General features: G+C 46.2%; 1 protein-coding gene across 24 annotated transcripts in view; it reads left to right on the top strand.

Moving 5' to 3' along the window:
* Positions 1-14367, top strand: part of Ten-m (teneurin transmembrane protein Ten-m) — a 534210-nt gene that overhangs the window by 471017 nt on the left and 48826 nt on the right. For 3 of the 24 annotated variants that reach the window (XM_076433911.1, XM_076433913.1, XM_076433927.1), the window contains exon 1: positions 1-13725. This exon is cut by the window's left edge and continues 17832 nt beyond it. The exons of the other annotated variants lie outside the window; for them this stretch is intronic. In XM_076433911.1, coding sequence (XP_076290026.1) covers positions 13587-13725 — 139 coding nt within the window. In that variant the 5' untranslated portion in view covers positions 1-13586. The remainder of the gene's footprint in view (positions 13726-14367) is intronic. 24 annotated transcript variants of the gene reach the window in all.

Here is a 14367-nt window from a genome sequence, read left to right on the forward strand (position 1 = left end):
TTCTGGACCATATAAACATGCGCCTCACAGTGTGTTCCATATTCAAGACTATTGAAAACAGTAAAAGACCACACAAGACATTCGTCGATGTGTCAAATGTACCGGGTGTCTAAACTTTTATTTCTGATTCAACGAAAAACTTTGTACGCGTGTATAACTTTAAAAAGTGTACGAATACCTTGTACACCCACCGTATAATCACTAGACTGCGGATCAAAGATATAAAAAGTCCAAGAATATTGTTATGTTGTTATCAACGTGAGAAGCCTGTTAAGGGATAAAATGAATTTTTATTTAACTACTGCTTCCCGCAATCGACGCAGAATATTTTTATTTTGCACACAGTGTAATGCAACGTAATAATTAGACTGCGGATTTTTATGCAAGCTAAAAAATGTTTACATTAATTGCAAGACACAGCAGCGAAATAAAAATTTCTTTCTTCTTTGAATTATCCGATTAAGTTGAAACCAATACGCGCTGATGTCTTTAAATCTCTTTAGTATGTCCACTGCTTTGAATTGTGCTTACCCATTTTTGTCACAAACGCATAAAATCCGCAGTCTAGTAGTAATGTAACGCGGTCGCCAACCAACTACAAAAAAAGACAATACGTTGAAGAAGCCTGTACGATCCAGGAACAGAGAGATTGCCAGGTTGAAGCGTATTGACACCGGCCAGACGTTCGTAAATACCCGGTCGAATCGGTAACGTGGGTGAGGACATTAGCATAATTCAAGCGGAGCCTAGTCGAGGAGATTCCTCCGGTTCGCTCCGTGGAAGCTGGATGTCAGATGGCCGGCCTATGAAGAAGCCGGGGATCTCCCGTAGGGCCTTGGCTTCTCTCTCCCTCTCCTGGAGATTAGCATCGGCGTCCATAAACGCCAGAAAATAACCGACACCCCACCCTCGCCTTCTACTCGCTCGCTCGCTCGCGCGCGCATTGTCGACCGCCGAAAATTTATTCCAATCCTTTGTTCTCGGACGCCCGTTAGTTATCATTAGTACGCCGCGCGCCTCGAGCACTTGTCAGGTAGTATACCCCGAGTATACCTGAGACTCTCCGAGGCACTCGGAGACTTGCAACGAGACGGCCACGCTCGTAAAGAAGCGTACGATTTTCTGCTTGAAGTATTTATTAGCGCGGTTAAGCCCCTCGCGTACGAGAACGGTTAGGCTGTTACAGCTCCGCGACCTAAACGCGCGCGATCGCTAACCTGACACCTACTGCTCCTTCATACTCCGCAGGTGGAGCCGATCGGAATTTTTTCATATTTCTCTGAGATCGTCTCTTCCGCCTCCGCAAGGCTGCGGGACGAGATTCTGACGCGTCAAGTGTCTCCGATACACAATAATAATCGTGAGACACAACTAACATATGTATCATACTAACATAAACGTGATATGTATGTATTCTGAAAACTTCCATATGAAATCGGCAATTTTATCTGCTTCCGCATTTTTTTATTTAAAAATCGAATTTGCCACCAAAAATTCTGAAATAATTCGCTGTCGCGTGTACTACTAGGTAGAATATTCTTCAATTTTTTCGTCATTTATTGTTGAGCAGAACAGAAGAGATAAAGCATAATTTATGAAGCCGTACTCACCCTCTACTACAACTACCCTTGTGGCAGGGGTGCCGACTTGAAGCTCGTCTTGAAATTTGGTTTGAGGCACTTTGCAGCATCTTATCCGGCTACTCCACGAATTTATCCCGATCTACAGGAATTTCTTCAGGAATGTTTCCCTGTCCACAGAAATTAGAATTACGCTTGCTGTGAATATATGTATAGCTCGGTAAATCATTTGTATTTTTATGTAATTTTACATGGGCAACCTATAATGAGCCATTAACGTTTTACGAAGCTATAAAGTCGATGTCAAAGAGATGGCCGCGGTGAATTTTTCCAGCGGAGTCAGGGCGGAGGAAAAATCAAAGTATTTTTTCCGATATCAATTTCCGTGAGAAAATGAAAGAGGTATACCGAAAAATGATCGAGCCGGTGCGGTGATCAAAGCTGTCGACAGGTCCGAAACTACTGGTCCCGTCAGTTTTTAGTTACCGGACATTTAATCTCTCGTATCTGGTGGTCCATGAAGAATTCTGAGGCCTGGAGAACTGGCTCCGTTGGTGGTCAGAAAACACCTACTGTCTTTTATTTACCGTCACTGCCACAGGGGCCAAGGAAATCCTCTGCCCGCCGCGCCGTGTATAAATAAAAACCACCGGCGAATTTCACATAAATTAGACTCAGCTGATTCTTACATCGCTCTTCCCCGGGCATAATCTGGGATCCGAGGGAATTACCATTTACCGCGTTTATTAATGTAATATTTTAATGAATAGAGAGGTGGCGTGTGGGACCTTTTTCGGCTCGTTAACTATTACTTTCACCTCCCGGGGATCACGATTCGCTTTTACGGGCTTTTGATTTCTCGAGACGCCATCGTCGCACGTAATAAATCTGTTAAACCGACGTCCCGAGAGATCTCAGATATTATTAAATTTACTGCATCTGGTTGGCTGGTTTAATTTTTTATCGTTCCAAATGCATTATAGTCACCACTGGGGAACAACCGCGTACTATTTAATCTGTTCTATACGATCAAGGAAAAGTCACGAACCCGAGGGTTTTCCTTTGGTCAAGACTTCGCCGCTGTACACTAAACAAGAGTATATCGTCAAGACAATAATTGCCAACTGGTTCTGGCGAAGTTCTGAATGTCGCAAAAGCCAGCATGAAAAAACGAGGAGCGGCATTAGAAAGATAGTTCGAGCGACTCGTAAAAAGCAAGGGTCAGGAAATGCGTTTTCTGCGGCGAAGGCGGGTGCATCGTTGCACCAGGTATGCCGAGCAGGACTCGCATAAGCGCCGGGGAACCGGGTTAGCTTTACGAGGGCGAGCTCGTCGGCTGCCTACCATCTGGCCGATGTGCAATCTGACTTAGTCCTTTTTTTACGTAATCCCAGACGTTCCAGAATCTCGGATGAGAAACTCGTTCTTCCCTGGGCCCTTTCCTTTCCGTCACACGTTCCCCGAATGGAGGCCGGTCTCTTCTCCATTGAAAACCGGGCGCTGTATCGCGACGAAAAACGAATTCGGCTCTCTCCCGGCCGGCATTAAACCCCTTCGCGCAACCCCTACGTGAGAAGAACCATCTCTTCGTCTCTCTCTCTCTCTCTCTCTCTCTCTCTCTCTCTCTCTCTCTCTCTCTCTCTCTCTCTCTCTCTCTCTCTCTCTCTTTCTCCCCCTTCGCGATGAAAGTGTCTCCGACCTCGACAGGCGTCCCCCATTGTGCTCGGATTTTCGCATCCTCCTATTCCACCTTTTTCTTCCTTCCCCGCTATTCGAAAACTATTTTCGAAGATCTAAATCCGCGAGACGCCGTTCACCTCGGATCCTGCCTTTCTCCCTCATTTTCTTGACCCATTATTGTGCCGTTTCTTTTTTTTCCGTATTACGCCCAGGAAACTGCGCCCGAGATTTTATCCAAAATTCCCTGGCTCCTCCCTTTCCCTAACGCTCATAGAATCGAGGTTTTTACTGGAATATATATTCTCGGATAGTGGATTTGTTGTAGGATAAATCGGTAAAAATGGTGTTTTTGGGAAATAATTTTCAATGAATTTTGTAGAAGGATGAGAATTACACGAGCGACGAGATGTTGGTATTTTCAGCTGTGTTTGTTATACAACATTCTGAAAGGCGATATTGATTTCAGTCTACGTAATTATCGATTCGCCTGTGTGCCGTCTTAATTAACCATATTAATTAAGTTCCCCATGGCATCGATCGTCCGCAATTCATAGCGACCGATGAAAGAGCTGAAAGACGGTCAGGAAATTGCTGCCAATAATAATATTTCCCCGATCTACATTCACCCAAGAAGCCTATTCAAAAAATAATGTAGAACGAACAGCAACGATGTGTCTCACTTTCCAAGTTTTTAATGCTTTTCTGCGCTTTTATTCGCGAACGACAGCTTGGAAGCTCATCGATAATTGATTCTCGAAGCTTCGAACACTTTTTTGCATGAAAATTGTTCAGTTTTTTGGATAAGTAGCACGATTTAGAACGGAGGGCGGTCGGATCCATTCTTTTCTAGAAGACAATATGGGTAATCGATTATATGATTGCTTCCTGCGAAGGCTATTGAATCGGACATCTGGTGGCCGAAGATGCGTTTAAAGAATTACTCTGTCCGCTGGATCGTTCACCCTTCGAAGCGCTGCTTGCTAAGTCACGTTGAACCTGTTCGATGAACACGGCTAACTATTTTTCACTATCGTGGCTCGGTAAATGGAACGCGATGACAAGCAGAAAATAACAAATCCTGCTCGCGGTGGACCCTCCAAACTGAAGGAAGGCGCATGCCATATTTCGCCGAACATTCGGTGCAAATCGTTGCGCGAATCTGCATTATAACAATTCAGAAAACAATTCATTATACGATAGAAATTCTACTAAAGCTTACCCATGTGTACTCGTCAGGCCTTTTAGGAGCACTGACTCTAACGATGTAATCAAATGTGAATTGATATGACCTGTACTCGAATTTCTATTAATTAACTCGTGTGTTCATTATAGGAGCTGAAAAATTTGTAAGTAAATGAAATATTGTCCTGCTCGAGAACATCCTGATTGTCTGAACAAACCAGAAAGTCCCTAAATGAAAATGGCTCTGTCTAGAACGAATTTTGCTGCAACTCGGTTCGACATAAATCGACCAGCGAATATTTCGAAGAAGGAATACGGTCCGGTAGAAAAATGAAAACCGAGCGGAAACAGCAGAGAATACAATGAAAATTCCGCTGTCACGTTAATCGTCGTTTGCGTCACAGGCATACAAATGCGAGGAAAAATTGTATTAAAAATTGCTCGGTCGATTTACGGAGGTTCGTGGAGGGGAAAAATGGCGGCATTTGCAAGGGACCGTAGGTTTCCCCTGGCTCTTGGGGATATACAGTGTCCCTCTCTCGACCTCGTCCCACGCAACCAGTAAACCTCTTGACGGCGAAGGGATAGCCGGAACTGGCCGTACAGACTGAAATAAGGGACGACGAGCGTCGCAACCCGAGGGAAAACAATGTGAGATACGGGCAAACTCGACCGATAAGATCTTCTGTTTGTCGTGAGGAAAGGGAGTGTATTAAGGAAGTCGGGATCCCCTGGCGTTCGACTGCTAACCGAGAGAGAGAGAGAGAGAGAGAGTAGTTGCGCGTTATTATCAGCCGAGTCTAACTACGCACAGCTAGATTAAAACGAGAGCCAATGACCGGGCCTTGATTACATCGTCCTCGGTTATGTGCAATTTAGGTACATAGGCTCGTATGCATTTATGGCTAGACATTTCTTCCGACCTACTATATGTCCATTCTATATGATTGTTTTCCATTTGTGCACATTAAAATGTATTATCATTAGACTACGGATCTTTATGCGAAATAAGTGCGTGCATCAATTATATTAATCCTCTTGATGTCTTTTTGTCTTTTCACTGCTTCAAATGCATAAAATGCGGAGGTCTATAGATCCTATAAGCAATTTACTCGTGCAATACTCAAATGTTTAGTAATCTATTGATACAAACCACAATTGAATAATGTCAAAAATATTTTGGATACTGATACCAAGGATTACGCAAAATAAAAATGCTCTTTTCTTCTTGAATAATTTGATTCAGTTGAAGTTGAAAGTAACATTGCTTCGAGATTCTTGATTTCACTTCTGATGAAAATTTCATGAAAAATGCTGTCAATGATCAGGGAATGCACAGAGGGTGTCAGGGGGTCGTGACCAGAATTCATTCGAAGAAACTGGTAGGTATGCGGCAATTACTGGAAGTTGCGCGATTAATCACCGGGAACGGGGCCGGCTCTCCCGCGCGGTTGTTTTCCCAGGGAACTATGCGTAACATTTTTTGATCCGTGCACACGCTTCTCCCGGAGCCAAGTTGCCCGGGCAAGATTCGCGAAAGTTAGCGCCCCGGTGTGTTCTTGCGCAGCGAACGGGGCGAACACCGAACACGTGTTTAACCAAGGCTAACAGTTATGAAGCATGACGGGGACGTGCCGGCGGAAGTTTCGCTAGTCCTCGAGGAAGATTCCCGGCGCGTTCCAGTTGTGTGTCAGCGTAGCCGGCTACAACAAATGCGTAAAGTTCACGGAAGCAAAACCCCGGCCAGTTCCGGCGTGGATAGGTTTGATAGAGGGAGAGAGAGAGAGAGAGAGGAAGAACGCGGCGCTAGTAGAGAACTCGATCGGAAGATTCGGTCATTCGGATTTCTCCATTTATCTTCCCAGGGATCCTAGCCTCCTCTTCTCCCGGGAGAAGCTGACTTCATTTCGTTCCCGGCCGAAAGAGAAAAAGCCACGATTGTTCTCTCGCGCGTCTTAACACTCGACTGGCCGAGCCAACTCGCCTCTCTGCCGCTGGCTACCTCGCCGCGCCGTTTCGTTTATTATATCCTCAAATGGGAGTGGTTCGTTGCCGGCCGAGGATAAAAGTTGTTCCAGCTCGCTCTGTCTAGCGATTTTTATTGACGAACACTCGACTGAGCCCCTTTGATTTAGATGAAACGCATCGTAGAACTGGGCAAATATAATATTGTGGGTGGTATTTCTGTGCAGCGAATGGAGCATCGGGAAGAAGTTGTTAACCCCATACTTGCATCTGTTGCAATTTCTCTTTCAGTCTATTGCTGTATCAAATATTACGATATGTTATATAATATGACAATTTAGAAACATACTAAAAAACAACACATGCCACATTTCGCTCCAATTTTCAACAGAATCGTAGATGCGGCTAATAATGTCAACTTATGCGGTGTCGTTTTAAAGCGGAGGTCTCAGTCTTCAAATAGTATTTTGTTCGCGAAAAAGATTTTTGAGAAAAGTATTTGCAGTTATATCCATTTTCAAGACTTCTCTCGATCTAGAATGGCCATTGGGTGCACTGTGCAGCGTTCGGACAGATAAAAGGAAATATGCAGCTTCCCGAATTCCTATCGAAAAGAAAAGCACAATGCGCCTTAACGATCCAATCGAGTTTCTTTTCAATTTAAGTCGTACGTGCCCGGACGGCCAATCTAAGCTCTGGACTTAACATTTCCGAGCTATCTATACCTCGATGCGATATTTTCCTAGACTCCGTGAACATTAGCTAACTTTGCCGACTAAACAGCGAGTAAGAAAGAAACTCCCATAAGATCGCGGTGTTTACGATCAACAGATTGTAGCCGAGGAACTTCCGGTTTGGTTGGAAGGCCCCTCACCCCGGAACCAAAATGGCGGCGCGCGGGATCAGGCTCGGTGTTTGAAAAGAAAGCTTTCAGGAACGATCCATTATAATTACTCGGCGTTCTCGCCCCGTGCTCTCGCGCATTATAACTGAAGGAACGCGTGTTTATCCAGGCCCGTGGCTACGCGATCCGCCGCCGCGCCGTGCACCGGTGCAGTGTGTGCACTGTGCGCTATGCGCATCGTGTTGTGCACCGTGCGAGAAACTTTTCGTGGCGAGGAGGAATTCTCCGTCTGACCGAGAACAAGCGGCTCGGTCACGGTGCAACGGAGAGGAGTCACTGCCCAGGGCTCCGTAATTTACGAACCAATCATTCCCGTATGCAGATGCCACGGGGCCCTGAAGGGTTGCCCCCCTTCTAGATCCTAAAGGGGCAACCCTTTTTACACCGTTGCTGCTCAACAGCCCCGGCTCTCTTCAGCATCATCACACGCGACTCAGCCGGACCTCCCGCGCGGCCCCGGATCGTGCTTCACGGTTTTATTGGCTTAACTCACTATTTTACAGTCGATAGTGGATTAAAGGGATTTAGCGCGGATAGAGGGTCGCCTGTGTTCCCGCCGAGCTTCCTATAAAGACATTAACTCGTCCAAGATACGACGATTACCCTGCTTTCCCAGTTTTTCCCGTCCAAGGCTTACCGCCCCCCTCCCTCCATCCACTGTCCGCATCTTCCCATGGAAATGGAAACGCGGCCTACCATCGGCCACATGGGTGGCAATGCTCTCTGAAGTTGCATAAAGAAACAGTGTGCAAGAATTCTTCTTTTTACCACGTGTTTGTTAACTCGCTTTCTTGTCTGTCTGTTTGTTTGTTCGGTACAAATTTTGCAATTGATTTTCAACCTAAACTAACGTTCGGATGAGCTAGAGACTTGTAACTTTAAACATGGCTCATTGTCAGAACTGGATGACAATGCAATACTTTTTTGTAATACAGGATTAATATTATTATAACAATGGACATAAGGTATTCTTTCATATTTTGCAACTTCGAATTTATGATCCGAATGGGCAGTACACTTGTATCTATGTTAAACTATGTTAAAACGAAATTGCAGAACCGCATAAGTAGAATTCCGCCTTCCGAGCAGCGCGTTAATTTTTGTTCGGCGAGCCGGTAGAACGGGTTGCAGTAGTTGAAAAACGTTATTACCGTGGGATTGATTAAGCAGAGGAATAAAGAGCGCAATATGCACCGCGGAATCGCGCGGTGTTGCAACGGTAGCAGTCCAAAAAAAAAAGGTATTCCCCCGGCGTGGATTAAAACTAATGCCGCTTTGTTCGCTAAACCCTCGAAATTCTTCGTTTCAATACCGTGGCGAATAAAAAAAAATACACCGCGAAGGAAAACAGAAAAAAACAATTTCGTATCCGCTGTACCGCGAGATTGCGGGAAAATTTTCAATTTTCCGGGGAACAGAGTCCGTTGACCGATTTTCATTCGCACGACCCAATTCCTTTTCTCGCTACTTTACTCGGTCACGGGGGCTGTTGTATCGCGACAGGGACGATCCCCCAGCCGTTCCGATTTTTCGAGGAAAACCGACTGGTTTTCGGCAGGGACCTAAAGATCGTTTAGGGTATTCGGAACGCGCCGGTCTTGATGCTCTACCGGTGCTATAGTAATTCAACCTCGAGGAACGAGAACCATTCTCTGCTCGGGGGAATAAAACATGTATTACCCTCTCCTATAGATTTTTATGTGGAGTACAGCGTGAAACAGACAATTTTTAACTGAATCGCTGCATTAACCAATTATACGATCTGTACCGTTACGTGAAACCGGCAATTTATATTTTTATCATGTCGTTCGCTTTCATTTTGTAGCCGAAACACACCCCCGGGGTCAATCGTGGCTCGTATCGAATAATTTTCACATTTCTTTAGACCTTAACTTGTAACGTTAACACAGGTATAAACATTTCACGCATACCAGTGTAAGCAAAGACGCGACGAGTCGACACAGAACGGGGATGAAGAAGTAGATGAAAGTAGTTCGCGTAATTTCTGCCGGAAATGGGTCAGAACGATAACAAGCACGGCGGTCGGTAAGATCCTGCGAATCGCTCGTATAATTTATGAAATCCGACAGATATTTCTCTCTCTCTCTCTCTCTCTCTCTCTCTCTCTCTCTCTCTCTCTCTGACTCTCCGTTTCACTCGGTATCCCTCTTCCGTCTTTGCTATTGAAAGTTCTTGCAAGCAGAATTGCGTTTACTAACCCCCTGAAGAGATGATCGCGTCTCGAGGCCAACGCTGTGATGGATCATCCGGAACCCTCCGAATCTATAATAGGGTTCGCGTATTTACGAAACAGAATACACTTTCTTTGGCAATCTCGTTCTATTCGCGCCCTCCTTTGCATCGCATTTATTATACGGCCAGTAACAATAGCAATTTATTCTCGTCCCTTAGCTAAACAAAATTCCTCCGCCAGCCATTTACTTATTGTTATTGGACCGCGGATTTGATACTTTTATCACAAAAATCAGCATGCGAGGCAAGAACACGATGTAGGGTGTATATATATATATATAACTCTGTACCTTATTATAATATTATTCCTAATTTATCATGAAATAATATTTGGATTCATTTTATGGAAGAATTACGTGTTCTGAATACAGAAAAAAATTCACAAAAATAAAATCGATAACATTTTGTACGTATTACTGCGGACGAAAAAACTGTTATTTTAAAATGCAGTGGTTCGTATTAAAAATTGGATTTCATTTCATGCAGTTTTCTTAAAAATTGAAAATTGCATAAACATCCGCAATCCACTGACAATGTATAAAGCAATGGAATTGTGTAGAAAGCGAAAGCACAGTATTGTGATGAAACTGGTAATTCTTAACTCCCCGAACAGTCCGAAAAGGAAAGAGTAGACTGTTTACGATCGCGTATCCGAGCGGTCCATTCGAATCTCGTTATACTAATCATTGACTCGTTATTTCCCCTCTCTCTCTCTCTCTCTCTCTCTCTCTCTCTCTCTCTCTGGTTGCTGGGCCGCATTAATTCGCGATGCATTACGAGGGCATTAAGTTGCCTGTAAATTCCATGAATGGGGCAGACCCCGTTGGAAATATTGAAAGAACTCTGTGCTGCTGGTGGTGGTGCTGCTGCTCGCAACAAAGCGAAAGGAAAGACCGACAAAAAAGAAGACGTCGACTCTCCTCTCTGGCCGTGCTATCAACCGACAGCCACTTGATAAAAGCTTCACTCGCTAATAATAAGAAGAGCGCGATGTCAAAAACCGGGACGGACGCGCAAGACTGGGCAAATGACGTTAATAACTCTTCGGTTATCGGCGGTTCGCTGCGGATAACGCTATCGATATCCCGACACGCTCAATGCGACCACTGTTTATGAATGGCAAGTTTCTATTTCGATGAAGATGAGACTCTCCTCTGTTAATTACGCTACGGTCGTGCGAGCACTAAATCGATTAAATGTCGTCTCGCCGTGTGTACGAACGCGAATACATTAGGTACGAACGATCGTAAAATCAAACCGTTCCTTTAACCCTTTCACTACCGTCGACGAGAGATATCTCGTTTTCGCTTCCACGATGTCGAAAAAAACGATGCTATGAACGAGATATCTCTAAATTTCCAGCGCCACAAATTTCAAATATTCAAAATTTCTTCAAGAACACGAACTTCCCGTCGGAAGGTTTGAAGAAAATACGGATTGTCGACACCATGTGACGAGTATTACGCATTGTTTCGCGTGTAGGAGACGGAACGGAAAAAGTCTCTCGAAGTAGTTTTCCGTGGCCGATACGTCGGAGAAAATTATCGGAGGACAAAAACGACCGTGTGTTTTTAAATTCTGCATACGAGGGTCAGGTTTCCCGCGACGCATCGAGAGGAACGCTTCCGCGACAAGTCAATTTATCGCAGCTTGTCGCGGAGGCGTTCTCGAGCGAGCGAGTCTCGACCGATCGTTCCGCTTCCAAACGAGTCCGGGTAGAATTTATTCTTACAAAAACAACCGACCTGTCTCTCGCGAGGAACTCCTCTCTCTGCCAACGGCACGGAAGAAAGACGGAAAGAAAGGATGAAAGAAAAGAAAAGAAAAGAAAAGAAAAGGGAGGAAAAAGAGAGAGAAGCAGAAAAGGGAGAGAGAGAGAAAAGATCACGCAACAGCTCGGTACCGAGGAGACTGCGAACCACCTTCGACTTTCACCGTGGCTACGGGATTTGGTCGCGATACCGGCTCTACATCGTTCGTGGAAGTCGTTCGCAGTCTTCGAGACTACAGGTGCGAGCAAAACGACCCCGAATGAAAATCAAGCGGAACGAGGCGTGAAACATAATTGCTCGTATAAAACTACTTGGCGAATCTTTGAGACTCTCTGTGTCTGATTACACGCGTTGAGTTCTCTTTCTCGCTGTCGTATTCAAGCTTGTTTATTGCTGTACAATTCCTTTATGGGATCGTTCCGAATTTTCTAGACAATTTTAGAAACATCTCTTTGAAATGAATCCCGAATGATAATAGAGCTGAAATCGAATCGGCACAATGTTCAATGTAATTGAATTCTACGAATACTTCGGTTGAAAATTGCTATTCAAGCATTGCTATTGATACATGAATGCCATGGTGGTCTGACCGGCGCCATTGTATTGCTGCAAAATCATAAAATTAATAGCATCATACATAAATTCGTTACTGCCGAAATGAACTAGATTATGGTGCTGCGTGCGATCTTTGTTATCCAGTAACAATCTAACGCTGCTGGTCATTTCTATGAATGAAATAAATGAAACACACCAAATTTACGCGACGTTTGGCGTGTTAAAAATGTTGAAATAACTGAACACAAAAATGGGCCAGGGCATACATGATTTTCAGACAAAGTAGCTCGAGAATCCCACAACCGTCTCGACAACCCACACGACTGTCTCACACCAAATGAACTAACCGAATCGAATGCTCACCGACACTGTCACTCAATCCGACCAGAAAGCGGGATAAAAAATCGACGGACGCGAGTACAATTCGTTTGGCAAAAAGCTCGACGTCCGGGGCACTGGGGATCTAATCTGTGGATCCAGTCGGACCAGTTGGAACGGGGGGATCTATGGCAGAGTATCGAAAGAAATCGACGCGATATGTGGATGCGTTCGTATCGCGTGGCGGTGTGGATCGACGCTATCCGATGCAGGATCGGTGAAGTAGTGGTCGCGGTGATCGTCGAGGACCGGCTGTTGACCTCCCCTCTTCCCTTTTCCCACCCTTTCCATTTCCATCCGCCCCCGAACGAACGTCGGGCCACCCCTACTCCAAAAGATCTGGCCGCCGCTCGTTTGCCCCCTCTCTTCTTTCGGCTCCATCCGCCACAGTGTCGGGAGTCATCGGTGCTGGCCCTGTATCCTCAGTCTGTCAGTAACCGCGCAAGCGTACGGTTCGTCTTTAGCTTGATACACGGCAGGGTCGAGCAGAGTTTAGGGGAAACTCGCCCCTAGAGCGAGAATCGTATCCACTCGATCCCTGAACGCGCGACGCGTCTCGAATCGATCCGATCCGATCACTTGGATGCACGCGGTGTATCTCTCGGTGCTGGTGCATTTATCCACCGGATCCGGTCCACGTGCTCCGAGTGAACTCGCGCGATATTGACGTTGCTGACCCAACGTCGCGTCGCGTCGGCCGGCGCGCTGATAATATTGTGCATCCGAAACAGTGATGAGGTGAGAGTTCCAGCAAAGAGGATACTAGCTATCGATCAGCCGGAATTCCGTCCGGAAGGAAATCCGTCCAGACGTGTCTTTCTTTCTGTCAGGGGGTGAGAGTGATCTATAAATGATCGCGAAGACACCGCCAGCATCAGAAAAGTTGCTATTAGTTGCGCTTTGAGTCGCCGCAAGCCCGTTTACGTGCAAATCCGCCCTCGTGGCCAGCCGGCGAGGGTGCGCATGCAAATGTCTGGAATATTCGTCGCCGGAAACTTTCCGTGATCAAATCTGTTGGCCGATTCGTCTGGGAAGAAGCGCCGCGCCGCGCCGCGCCGCGCCGGTTCTTTTTATTCCGCTTTGTTCCTTTGTTTTCGTACTCTCTGTGCAGTGTGTTTGTGTCTTGGTATCGTATGTTGCGATTTATAACGAGGAAACATAGGTCGTTCGGCTCACTCATTGTCAGTTGAATTGGGGTGGTAAATTTCGAACTGCGAGTGCAGTGCGTGAGTGCATGCAGGAGCTCCCGTCGAGGGAGGATCGTTCGTGGGTGGTTAGCGAGTCCGGGGAGAGGATCGGGAACATGTTATTCGCTCGATGACCAAGGAGGATCACGGGAAGTTCGTCTCGATGTGCGATCCCACGGCGTTGCTGGACCTGGTGCCGAGCGAGGGATTACTCAAGAGGCCGTCCATGGACTATAACGAGTACACGTACTGCTACGGTGGTGGTCGAGGTGGGTGGTATTCTTGCGTCCCTTGCCTTCCCATCGCCCTTACCCAGCCCTCTCTTCTTCTATTCCCTCTCTCGCCCTTTCCCTGCTGTGACGTGCTGCGCCGCTCTCTGCCCTCTCTGCCCTCTCTTCCCTCTCGTATCCTCTTCGAACGAGGGAGTTTTTCTCCGTCCGGAAACCAGTCCGTGCGGTCTACAGGACGTGCAGGATTTTCTCTGACGTCGTTCGCGCCAATTTCTTTCCACCGATTCCTCTACCGGACGCGGTTCCGCGAGGAATTACACGTGACCGGCCATATTCGGCGCGATCGGCAAGCACCGATCATTGTCGAGAACCGTCCCAACGACTTCTTCTTACGCCTCCTGTAATTCTCTTTTCACGGTTTATTGCGCCATCGGGAACGACAGGTACGCGGCAACCTCTGATCCTCCCTGATTGCCAGGTTTTTACACCGCGCCGATCATTATTGCAAAGCCTGGTGTCATGCTCGTCTGTTTTCCTCCGTCGAAGTATGGGAAGCGATGTCGGCGACTCGCCGGCGATCCAGTTTTCCGTTTTTGCCGAGAGCATCGGTCACTCTGGATAATTTCGAGAATATAGAGGAGATAAGGACGCCTTTGTTGGAACATGTGTGTACGTGTATTA

Source organism: Lasioglossum baleicum, chromosome 11 (genome assembly GCF_051020765.1).
Source record: "Lasioglossum baleicum chromosome 11, iyLasBale1, whole genome shotgun sequence".
In the NCBI taxonomy this organism is placed as follows: Eukaryota; Metazoa; Arthropoda; class Insecta; order Hymenoptera; family Halictidae; genus Lasioglossum; species Lasioglossum baleicum.